This window comes from Chelonia mydas, chromosome 7 (assembly GCF_015237465.2).
Source record: "Chelonia mydas isolate rCheMyd1 chromosome 7, rCheMyd1.pri.v2, whole genome shotgun sequence".
NCBI classification, from domain to species: domain Eukaryota; kingdom Metazoa; phylum Chordata; order Testudines; family Cheloniidae; genus Chelonia; species Chelonia mydas.
The window spans coordinates 43,617,192-43,629,543 of NC_057853.1; the positions used below are offsets into that span (position 1 = coordinate 43,617,192).

General features: G+C 44.4%; 1 protein-coding gene across 5 annotated transcripts in view; it reads right to left on the reverse strand.

Annotated features, from left to right (window-relative positions):
• The window catches only part of POC1A (POC1 centriolar protein A), a 103,879-nt gene extending 95,391 nt beyond the window's left edge, over positions 1 to 8,488 (reverse strand). For 2 of the 5 annotated variants that reach the window (XM_037904696.2, XM_037904701.2), the window contains exons 1-3: positions 8,253 to 8,488; positions 7,261 to 7,345; positions 4,357 to 4,528 (exon numbers count right to left, since the gene is read on the reverse strand). In XM_037904696.2, coding sequence (XP_037760624.1) covers positions 4,357 to 4,528; positions 7,261 to 7,345; positions 8,253 to 8,270 — 275 coding nt within the window. In that variant the 5' untranslated portion in view covers positions 8,271 to 8,488. Of the gene's footprint in view, positions 1 to 4,356; positions 4,529 to 6,180; positions 6,299 to 7,260; positions 7,346 to 7,697; positions 7,986 to 8,252 lie in introns of those variants that run through there. The other 3 variants (XM_037904700.2, XM_043551563.1, XM_043551562.1) reach the window with 3 other exon arrangements.
• Positions 8,489 to 12,352: the final 3,864 nt, after the last annotated feature.

Sequence of the window (12,352 nt, forward strand, 5' to 3'; positions counted from 1 at the left end):
CTGTTCTGTTTGATGTTAGTTACTGGAGCCCATCCTAACTTGAGAAAATTTACATTTGTGTTGTCTACACAGAGGTAAGAAAAAGGACATGTTTTAAAATTAGCGTGCATCAAATATTCTGCTTCAGATACACTTCCATTTGGTAGCAATGGTTTGTCTAATATTGATCACAAAATAATATTACAGCAAATACTTTTCCTACACAGCATCTTCTAAGAAATACACGATAGTTACTTTTAATCAGAAATACGAGAAGTGTGACAAAGTGAGATCAATTTAAAAACACAAACAAGCTACAGAATTTAATATTAAGTATCATTAGTTCTTCTTCTTGCCAACATTTTCAAAGTGGTGCAGAAGGTATTTTTCTGGCAAACAAATGCAAGACTGCAGTACAAAATTCTGAGAATGCCAAGATTCAATAGGTGGATGGTAGACTATTAGCCCTGAACCACTCCCTAGGGTAGGGTGGGCTAGCAATACCACAACGCTGAATGATCTAAAAGTTCAAGCCAAGAGCTGAATGAGAGAAGTAATGGGGTTTTCTCATTAAAGCTAATATTCAATGCTTGCTTGATAAAAAGGTACGGTCTCCAGACACAGTCACAATCATCATTGTAAACTCTCATTATAAGGGTAGAAAAAGTTTGTCATTGAGTTTAAATTCTTTTACTAGTTTATTTTCAAAACCCCTGGATTAGAGGACAGGATAAGTGGGATCAAGGAAGATCTGAAGAGGAAGGGGGAGGAATGAATGAATCTCAAAATGGATAAAATCCATGTTTTCAGAGCAAGACATGCAAATGTTAATTTGGTACTGAAAATTTCTGAACTACCTACCTTCATTTTTAATGAAGTCAAGACCTTCTCACACAGTATAACGCTAACAGCAATGCTACTGACCTCATGTTTTGTTAAGTTACTCAAGGCTACCCTTATTGCTTTAAGTTCTGCCCTCAGTAAAGAGACTGCAGTGCATTTATTTTATTACATTTAATCAAGCTGTGAATTTAACACACTGAAGAGGCATCTGACTTAATCTTGATATTTTCCTTGAGTATAGTTATAGAAGTTCAGTGACTGATAATACTAAACATACACACACAAATCAACAATACTCAAAAAAGTTACCACATGAGCTGCCTCAAGACGGGCACAGGTAGAATAATTCCCTTTCCATTCTAGCTTAGTTCTGAGATGGCAACCATACATACAGCTTCAGTCACTGAACTGATATCTTCAAGGCACTGAGATATCATTTAACACAATTCATTCAACTTCAACCTTCCCAGAAGATCCAGTCTTTCCACATAATTTACACATTCACTTCCAAGAACTCCAATAAGGGAGGCTTTTTTTGTTGAATTTATTTTCAGGATTACATATATTAGCAGCCAGGCTCTGGACGCAGAAGAAGAAACTGTCACTCCCTTTTTTCTGTCTAGATGGATGAACGGTGAGGTTAAATTTTAATCAGGTATAATTTATCTAGTGTCTTTAAATAATACACATGTTTTTATACACAAGTGTGTCATATTTCTTCCAGGAAAGTTGTATTAAACAGAAGTGAACTATAACTAAAATTGCAATCTGCACATTTTCATACTGCTTCAATGTAAGTGTAGCTTAACTTTATCCAATTTCACTGTAAAATGGATCTATTGTACGGTCATGCTGTCATTATGAAGGTACGACACCTCCATATTAAAGGAGGAATTGAGATGTGCACTAAAAATTACAGATTAAATTTTTGTTATTTACGAATAATAGTGTATCTTCCCTAAATGTATTACTTACTCTGAGTACAGAACAAAAATGTAAAGGATTTACAAGAGAGCCTATTAGCTTATGAATAAGAGTTTTTTAAAATGGGTCTTGAGACTTGGGAAGGGAAGGAGGGGCAAGTCTAATCTTTTTTTGTTTTTATTCCTCTAGCAAATAGAGTCTGGATTTTTTAAATCTGACTCACTTCTAGATTGTAGCAAGAACTAGGGCACAGGCTAATTTAGGCTTACTGTGTTAATAAACAAAAATACATACAATTACTCATAGCCATAAAACACTCCAACAAAAACAGAAATGATTAATTTTAGAATGTCTTCCCTGCCTCCTGGGCTGCTGTGTTTAGTTTCAATTGCTAAAGAATACAAACCCAACACCAGTAAGAGAGACCCACCACAAGTCTGCTTCCCTCTCAGGGCCCAGACTCACTATTTCTTTGTAAGCGACAAAGAATCCTGTGGCACCTTATAGACTAACAGACGTATTGGAGCATAAGCTTTCGGGGGGTGAATACCCACTTCATCAGATGCAAGTAGTAGAAATTTCCAGAGGCAGGTATAAATATGCAAGCAAGAATCAAGCTAGGGATAACGAGGTTAGTTCAATCAGGGAGGATGAGGCCCCCTTCTAGCAGTTGAGGTGTGAACACCAAGGGAGGAGAAACTGCCTTTGTAGCTGGCTAGCCATTCACAGTCTTTGTTTAATCCTGAGCTGATAGTGTCAAATTTGCAAATGAACTGAAGCTCAGCAGTTTCTCTTTGAAGTCTCGTCCTGAAGTGTTTTAAAGGTAGCCATCCTGCAGCAAAATCTGCTATTGTGCGTCCAGGGAGGTTGAAGTGTTCTCCTTCAGGTTTTTGAATATTGCCATTCCTAATATCTGATTTGTGTCCATTTATCCTTTTACGTAAGGACTGTCCAGTTTGGCCAATGTACATAGCAGAAGGGCATTGCTGGCACATGATGGCGTATATCACATTGGTGGACGTGCAGGTGAATGAACCTGTGATGGTGTGGCTGATCTGGTTAGGTCCTGTGATGGTGTCGCTGGTGTAGATATGTGGGCAGAGTTGGTATTGAGGTTTGTTGCAGGATTGGTTCCTGAGTTAGAGTTACTATGGTGCAGTGTGTAGTTGCTGGTGAGAATATGCTTCAGGTTGGCGGGTTGTCTGTGGGCAAGTACTGGCCTGCCTCCCAAGGCCTGTGAAAGTGAGGGATTGTAGTCCAGGATGGGTTGTAGATCACTGATGATGCGTTGGAGAGGTTTTAGCTGAGGACTTTATGTGATGGCCAGTGGAGTTCTGTTGGTTTCTTTCTTGGGCTTGTCTTGCAGGAGGAGGCTTCTGGGTATACGTCTGGCTCTGTTTCCTTATTTCCACCCTGTGGGTATCATAGTTTTGAGAATGCTTGGTGAAAACCCACCAACCCTTTGCCACTTTTACAGATCCAGACTAACACGGCTACCCCTCTGATATTTCTTTATGGTCTTTAATAGTAGTACTTCCCAGAAAGCCACCCTTCCCCATCTCTCTGGGCTGGAATCCTCGTGCTGGTTACCACATGAAGGGGAAGATCACTTCCTCAGTTTAGTGCAAGAGTCTGGCAAGAGGAAGGAGACACTCTCAGCTCCATACAGAGGTCCAACAGATGTTACTTCTAGAAAAAGTAAAGTTGCAGACAGAAGTGTGATATGAGTCCATATTGCACGCAGGCCTTTGCCACTTATGGTGTATTTCCATTGGACGCGTAGTAGATGGGCCTGCTCTAGGCTAACTAACATACTTCAATCATTTTAAAACAGCAGCACAGGGAGACTGGATGGTTTCGGAATGGCAAAAATAATGGTTCGCAGCTGCCAGACAAGGATCTCAAAGCACATTACAAACATCAGACTAAGTCTTCCAATCTCCCAGTTAGATAGGGCACCATCACAATTTTAGAAATGATGAAAACTGAGGCACAGAAAGGGCAAGGTCCCATGCAAGTCCATGACAGCATCAAAAATTCAGGTCTCCCGACTTCCAGGCCTGTGCTTTAGCCATATACCATCGTTATGCTATTAATGGGACAGGGAGTTAACCACCTTTAGGTCAACAATTAAAATTTAAAACCAGATGTCATGAAAAGTCACCCATTGTTTGGTGGACTACAACAAGCAAGTCAGAAATCCAACTCCTAGAACAGATGCCTACATCACAAAAACTGAGCTCTGTATGTGTTACTGCCAGAGCAAAGCTAAGGACTAATGAGCCATGGAACATGAACTGGGATGGACACTAGTAGGTAACTATTTAAGTACAGTAGTAGAGCTGTGTCAGGAAGTTTACACTGATACGGTCTATGCTATACCTGTTCTGTAGACAGAGGATTTCAGTCTCTAGGGCTAACAAGCTGGCATATTCTTCAGGATTAAATTCACTTTATAGAAGAGTCCTATGCAGGATAGCTGTTGCATCACCTAATATTTTTTCCTTTAGCAAATAACAGATTCCCAAACCTCACAGTGGAGCACTCCTGCTAGTGGAAATCACACACTACAACTTAATATAAAAGAGTTAGGAAGCAGGATATACTTACACATTTGGAACCCACAAACGGACAGTTTTGTCTCTGGAGCCTGAGGCCACCAGATGGCCAGAAGGTGAAAACTGAACACACATCACTGCATCTTTGTGACCCACGAAGCGATAGGCTCTCATTTGCGGTCTCATACTCCAGATCATCAAGCACGAATCCATAGAGCCACTTGCTAAATTTAAGGGGAAAAAGTCTCATTTAATATCTTCTCTGAGTACACTGGAACAATCACACGCACTGAAGGGATCAGCACAGATTTCAGCCCTTTCAAACAATGGTTCTCTCCACTGAATTAAGACCTTTGTTAACCCTGGGGCATCACTACATATTCTATATTTCATTAGCAATTCAATCCAACCATTCAGAATCATCACTTATTAATTGAAAGTAAGCATGGCAACCCAAGCTAAGAGTTAGTTCATGTAATTCTGTTATTGCAGTAGACAATATAAAAACAAAAAAAAAGTACAAACATTGTTAGAGATATTCCAATAAAAAGCAATACACACATGTGCAGACGCTCTAAGATTTGAGACTCAGTCTCTCTTCATCAAAAGATTTTTTTCTGTTGGAGAGCAAACAGCAGTCACGACTTTGCTTGGTTAATTATCCAAATGCAGATACAAAAGCGGACAAGTCCAGCAAGTCAGCAACATAAAGAAGAAACACTTGTGACAGTGCTTTGTGCCCCAGGACACTGGTTTTTCTATGGTTACACAGTTACCTACATATCCTTCTGAGGCACTGCTTCAGATGAAGGTTCCCAGACTTCTCTATGCCACTGACCCTGATAAAAGTAGAGCTACCCAGTTTCACCTACAGCCTGCCACATTTTATATGTCCGTAGCACAGTGGACACTTACTGTGATGTATAATGGCACAGATTCAATGGCAACTTACAGAAAAATATTAGACATCAAACCTCTAAAATGGTGACAATTAAAATACCTCTTCAAATTAATCCTACATTTAAACTATAGAAACTTTGTGGGGAAGGGGTTGATTTTTTGGTGGGGGTTTTCAAAGCAAAAAAACAGACAACTATGTGGTATAAAAATCTTAGCCTGCCAACAGATAAAAGCATCATCTTTATCTCCCTGTCAGAGCACCAAGTGGGACATATCTCCAGTAAACGTAAAACATACCTAGAAAAAAACAGATTAGTTTTTGATACTAGATTTAGATGCTACAGTATCATAATCACAAGGAGATTTTAGTTTGTGTCAGTTGTGGCAAAATACCAAATAGCTTTTGCTGGAAACATCCTTTTATTTCACAGTCATTTCAATACAAAAAAGAATACCTCTCTCCTTTCTTGGAAAGGATTCAGGATTAACAGACCCATTTCAGACAGGATGTTCCATTATTCATGTTCCTTTAAAGGAACAAATTCATACATTTCCATTCCTGTGGCTTTTTGCCAGCAATACCTTTCCCTACAAACATTAAGATTAAAATAAAGAAGGTAGCTAAAAACATGTGGATTGAGGACAAGGCTCAGCCTCTACAGAGATAGTAATTCTATTCCTAAGTATGCTACTGATTCAATGTATGATGAAGTTACGTAACTGCAGTACCACAATTTCCATATCTATGAAATGGGGAAAATAGCACTTAGCCATCTCTGTAAAGCACTTTGAGATATAAGCAGTATTTTGCAGTTTATTATTGGCAAGTCATTAACAGCATTGGGTAGGGTAAACAACCCAGTAAAATGGCATCAAATGAAAGCTCACTTCTTCAGCTTAAAAAATATGAAGAATCGAATATAAAGAATGGAAAGTGTACAGGCTGCCTGAATATAGAGTAGCTGACTCAATATACCTCACTCAAATATTTTGAGTCTTCCTGCCTGCATTTTCATTCATAGAAGTGCTGTACCCACAGCACTTGCTATGTAGGATTGTAGCACTGCTCTTGATCTGCAGCTGCTGGCCTGAACCTAAAAAGAAGAAAGAGCAAGGGAAGGGAGACAGGAAACAAAACAAGAATAAAGGAGCCACTGAGAAACAAAAGGGAAACAGGGTAGGAGGGAGTGGTAATCTAAGAGAGTATGCTTAACTTTGATAACCCTTTGCTCTGAAAATTAGGGACTATGTGGGTTACCAGGATCCTGATAAGGGATACTGAAATAGGCCTTCTGACAGCCTATTGGACTACTGAATTTCAAGGTGCTTAGCCCTGCTGTGTCTGTGTGTGTGTCTACTGGGCACCTTTGCCATATCATTTCTTTGTTCACCCCCTCAGCAACAGACATAGCAATTCTCTCCTGCACTAAAAAGCACAGTGGGCCTCAATGTATGTAGTAAGCCAGTTGACAGTAGTCAATTTCTATTTGGTTCTCAGGAAAGACAACTGGATCATAGAATATCAGGATCGGAAGGGACCTCAGGAGGTCATCTAGTCCAACGCCCTGCTCAAAGCAGGACCAATCCCCAATTTCTGCCCCAGATCCCCTAAATGGCCCCCTCAAGGACTGAACTCACAACCCTGGGTTTAGCAGGCCAATGCTCAAACCACTGAGCTATCCCTCCTCCCAGTGCATCATAATAATGGACTGTGGATTGAAAACAAGCCTTGGTTTAAGTCACACCAAGTAAAAGTGAAGTTTTTACCAAAAAGTGGTTTCAGAGTAAAATGAGGCACACAAATATGCGAGAGACAGTGTAACACTCAATGCTCCTTGCAACTTTGTCAGGATAAACATGCATGTGCACACACACTTAAAAATGCCATTTCTAGAAGTTAAGCAAAAATGTGGGCCTTTCAGCCTTGAAAATAACTCTTCAGTGATCTACAAGTGACTATTTCTGAGCCTATTTTGTAACTCAGCTGCTCCTTTAATTACACTGAAAAAAGAAGAGACTTGTCAGGTGACTGTCAGAGCATAAAAAGATAATTTACCCAATTGCTTCTTATTGAAACTGAAATCCACACTAGTGATGGCATCTCGATGGCCTTTAAAGTGTTTCTCCAGAGATGGATCCTCCTGAAAGACAATAAAAATTGAAAGAATGTAGGCTAATGTTAATAGTGACCTTTCCACACACCAAAAAAAAAAAAAAAAAAATGTACATATTTTTATGACAAGGCTTGGCAATTTCCCCACCCCAAAATATTCAAGGTCAGATTTCCAAAAGAATAGTAGCCCAGCACTGGGTGATAAAAAAAAAAAGAGTATATGTGCAACTAGTTGTATAATTATGCATATAATTACACAATCTATGCAGCTATTCAGTTGCACATCGAAGGGCGGGGGGGGGGGGGGTGAGATACACACACAGAGAGAAGAGAAGTAAACCAGAAATAGCAGCAGGGTGGTTAAAACATCACCATCTCACCTCATCTGTGCGCTTCACGAGATTTGTGAGACACCAGACACTGGCGGCCAACTACCAAAGTGTTTTTGTTTTGTTTTTTTAGCCCACTGGGCTACAACGCAGAAAACCTAGTTGCAAAAGGCACCTGCAACAAGTGGGGATGATTTCAACAAGCAACCACTAAAGAGCGCTGTTTTTAAAACGCCAGCGGGGACACCCCCACGGACCCAGTGACGGCGAGGCTTCCCTCCCCGTCCCGAAACCGGTCGGTCCCTCGCTCGGACAGGCAAGGGGCAGCGCCCCGGCCAACCCGACTGGGGGCTGCGTCAGGCACAGGCCACAGAGCAAAACTCACAGGCCCCGCCCAGGCCAGGCCCCGGTGTCGCGCCCCGAAGCACCCGGCAAAGCCGCCGCCGCCGCCGCGCGGGTGGGGGAGGGAAGCGAGCGGGGCAAAGGCGGAGCAGCGGGACAGGCTGGCTCTGCGGCTGCCGAGGGCTGTTTGAAACATTCACAGGGCTCCAACAAGCCTCCCCAAGCCCCCGGCCCCACTCCCCAAGCGCTGCCCCCGGCCCCTACCAGGCAGGCGGCGGCCATGGCGTGCGGCGGGAGCTGCCGGGCCTGTCGCTCTGGCCGCGGCGCCGGTTCAGTTTCCGCGCCTCTCCGGCCGCCCTAGTAACGGCGTCAGGCCCTTAAAGGGGAGGCCGGGCCGGGCTTCGCCTCCGACAGGAAAAGAGGCCCAGGACTCGCTCGGCGTCATGCGGGGGCGGAGCCATGGGACGGGGGACATGGGCGCGCGCGCGCGCCCGCCATGCCCGGCCTCTGGGTGCGCGCACACCAGTTCTTACACACTCCGTTCCTTCTGCTGTGCACACTTCTGCTCTCTCACCCACCTACTGTTCACCTGGGTACACTCAGTCATACACACACACTTCACCTGTGCACACATGCAATTCACACGTTCCTCCGCAGGGCATTCTGGGCCAAAAAAAAAAATAAAAATTCTGCACCAACAACTTAAAAATTCTATGCACAATCCTTTAAAATTCTGCAAGTTTTATCTGCCAATAAATAAATGCAGAGGCTCCTGCATGGCAATGGGGAGCACAGGCCACTGGCTGTGGGAATGAGGGGTTTGGGGTGAAGCAGGGGGATCCAGGCTGGGGGTGGGGCAGATGGGTTCAGGATATGGGAGGGATCTCTGGGCTGGGGCAGGGGGTTAGAGTGCAGGGGGTGAGGACTCCATCTGGGGGTGCAGGCTCTGGGGTGGGGCTGGGGATGAGGGGTTTGGGGTGCAGAAGGGGACTCTGGGTTGGGGGGGCTCAGGGCTGGGGCAGGGGGTTGGGGCTCAGGGTTGAGGCACGGGCTTACTTCCAGCGGCTCCTGGTCAGCGGTTTAGTGGAGGAGCTAAGGTAGGCTTCCTGCCTGTCCTGACTCCGCGCTGTGCCCCAGAAGCGGCCAGCAGGTCCGGCTCCTAGACGGAGGTACAGTAGGCAGCTCTGCAGGCTGCTCTTGCCCACAGGCACTGCCCCCACAGCTCCCACTGGCTGCATTTCCTGGCCAATGGGAGTGTGGAGCTGGTGCTCGGGGCAGGGGCAGCATGCCGAGCCCCATGGCCCCCACGCCTAGGAGCCGGACCTACTGGCCGCTTCCAAAGCACAGCGCAGTGCCAGGACAGGTAGGGACTAGCCTGCCTTAGCCCCACAACACTGCCGACCAGACTTTTAACAGCACATGCACATTCGCACACCCACTCCAGGGCCATTGCAGCTGATGCCTCCCTCTAACTGTGCCCGCAATTGCCACTGCCTCCTACTTCCCTCTCCTGCATGCCATGCTATGAGCTGCCCCTTCCCTGGTCTAGCTCTGCAGCAACCAGGGAGCTCTTAGCCCCTGTGTGGGGACCCAAAAGCCTTCAGCCTCCCCAGCCTGCAAGAAATCACACATATGTATGATTCATCTCTAACCTGAAGGGACCACTTCTGGTAGCAGGAGGACAATTCACATCTCATCTACATGAGCGATGTGTCCTACTTATAGCCACCAATGCAGCTGTAATAATAACATCTAGGTCTGATATAGCACTTTTCGGCTGTAGCTCTCAAAGCAAACCCCTAGTGTGGATAGATAAGCCCTACAACCTGGGATTTACACTGGTGCAGTTAACCCGGGTTTCGCTCAGGGCTACTGCATGGATGCAAATCATGAGTGGTTTTGCATGTCAGCGCTAGAGGTTTGCAGTGATGTGACTACACCAGTGGCTACTCACCGCTGGATGAAATCCCCAAGTAAAGCTAGCTGACAATTTGTCAGAAATTTTCAATTTTCCTGAAAGTTTTTGATTTTCCATCTTAAAAAACCAAAATGATGGAGGCCAATTGCAGGCCAAGAAGGTTCTTGCAAAATTCACTGTCTGCCAGCAGGAAGAAAGTGAAATTGACAAGAAGCCTCCAGGAAAACAGCTGCAAAGGCAACAAATTCTTTTCTGAGAGAACCCAAATGGATTTTTTCTGGAAATGTTGTCATTTTTGACATTTGCCCTGATTCAGGATGAACATTTTTTCAAAAACATGAATTTTTTTATGGGACGGTATTTCCATTTTCTGGCCAGCTCAATCCCCAGTGTCAGGAAAGTCTTCAGATTCCAGCCCCTGAAGCCCTGGGGGGGTCTCTGCTGAGACTGCCTAGAGAAGACTCCAATGGTGGTGATGGCTTTAGTGAGACTGACTCTTTTCCACAAGGAACTGGAATGAGATGATCATCTCTTCATCCCACCAGACAGCCTCCCCCAGTAACACTCAATCACTAGTACTTTTAGCCAAAACCAATTCTCTAGGGATGAAAAGCTCTATACCTCATTGCCAGTCCAATGAGCCAACCAGATTGTCATTGTGTTTTGGAAATCATCAGCCAGTCCTGATTAGGACAGCCATCTGTATCATTTTGAGGGCAGAGATACAGTTACACATTACAAGATGCTGCCACGTAGCTGAGCACAAAAAGCTCCCCAGATCATTAGCTTTGAAAAAAATCTGCATTGCTTCAAGACTGGAGCTACAGCCAGTATTTCATGGGTCCAAAGTGTGTGGTTCATGCAGCCAGTTCTGCAAACACTTACTAAGCAGCAGAGATAGTGCTTACGACTGCGAGTAACTTTATTGAGGTCAGCACCTACACGTTAGCATTTTTGCAGGGTCCATTCCCTATTATAGTTTAAAACTGTTCTATGAAGCAAGGAGCATGTCTGCCTCCGTGTTCTGTTTACACTGGTGGTGCTCCATTATAATATTATTGTCATGTACTTCTTGAACACGGTAGGTTGCAGGTCAGGCTCTTATACCAGATATGCACTGATTACAGGGCTTCCTTTGTAGAGAGATACATCAGATACTCCTGGGGGAATTCTGCACCACTGTGGGCATTCATAATTAATAAGCTGTGCATATTTTTAATTTTTTGCACAGAAAAAAGCTTCTGCCAGAAAGTTGCTGCAGTTCTGCCTTTTGCCCACCAGATGGTGCTGTGATGATAGAACAGAGCAGGATCTCCTGGTCAGCTTGGGAAGAGAAAGAGCCTGCATTCTTCACAGCGCCTGTCAGGCCAGGTCAGGAGACAGGGGCTATGGGGAGACAGACAGCGTGGGGCTGCTGGTGGGGGGGTCACAGACAGGGACTCATAAGGGCTAGTGGGGGAGGACAGACTGGGGCAGGGGCTGAATGGGAGTGGAGGCACAGTGCCACAGGGGGGTGCAAGGCCAGATGGGGAGGGGGTGCAGAGCCACTTAGGGACAGGGGTGGCTGAGTGGGGACACAGGGACACATGGGGACAGGGGAGGGGGTGCAGGGCCACATAGGGATGAGGGGTGTTTGAGTGGCGGTGCAGGGACACAAGGACAGGGGGTGCAAAGACACATGGGGGTGCAGGGACACACAGAGACAAGGGCAGATGTTCCTGACTGAATGGGAGAGGCTAGAGGTCAGCAAGGGTCTGCATGGGGGAAGCTCCCTAACAATCCCTTCATGTCCCCCTCAAAAAACCTGTTCCATACTTTTCCCACCTATACCCAACAACTCTCCAAGTTCACACCCAGGCTCCTTCCCAGCAATCCCTCTCCTGACTCCCGCAAGCCTTGGCACTGCTTCTGAGGGGTGTGGGAAATACAGTTCTGTATTGTAGTTTAAATGAATTATTGCTCAGAGTTCTGTATTAATATACCTAGTAAGGAATCTATTTGTCAAAAAACATTTCCTGAATCTTCTTTGTTGTCTGTATTGTTACAGACATGCTTGGTATTGTGAAATAAATGACCAAATATAATTGAAACTGGTGTGATTATATTGTATTATTTAGACAAAATATGCAGAATTTTGCAGAATTTGAAAATATTGTGCACATAACTTTTATTTTTTTTGCACCGAATCTCCCCAGGAGTAATCAGAGATGGGTTCACCATAAGATCATTTAATGCACTGCCAGGAATGGTTATTGTCAGATTAAAGTATATTACACATGGCTCCGCCAATTAACTAAACAGTATAATACAGTTTCACATTCTATTACAAATATAACTATTTGAATGCATTGATGGCTTTAAACTCACCTGAGGATATTTTTGTTTTATTTTGAAATTCTCCAAACTGAGAGAAAATCCACCTTCAAACAACCCAGCAAAATATCCA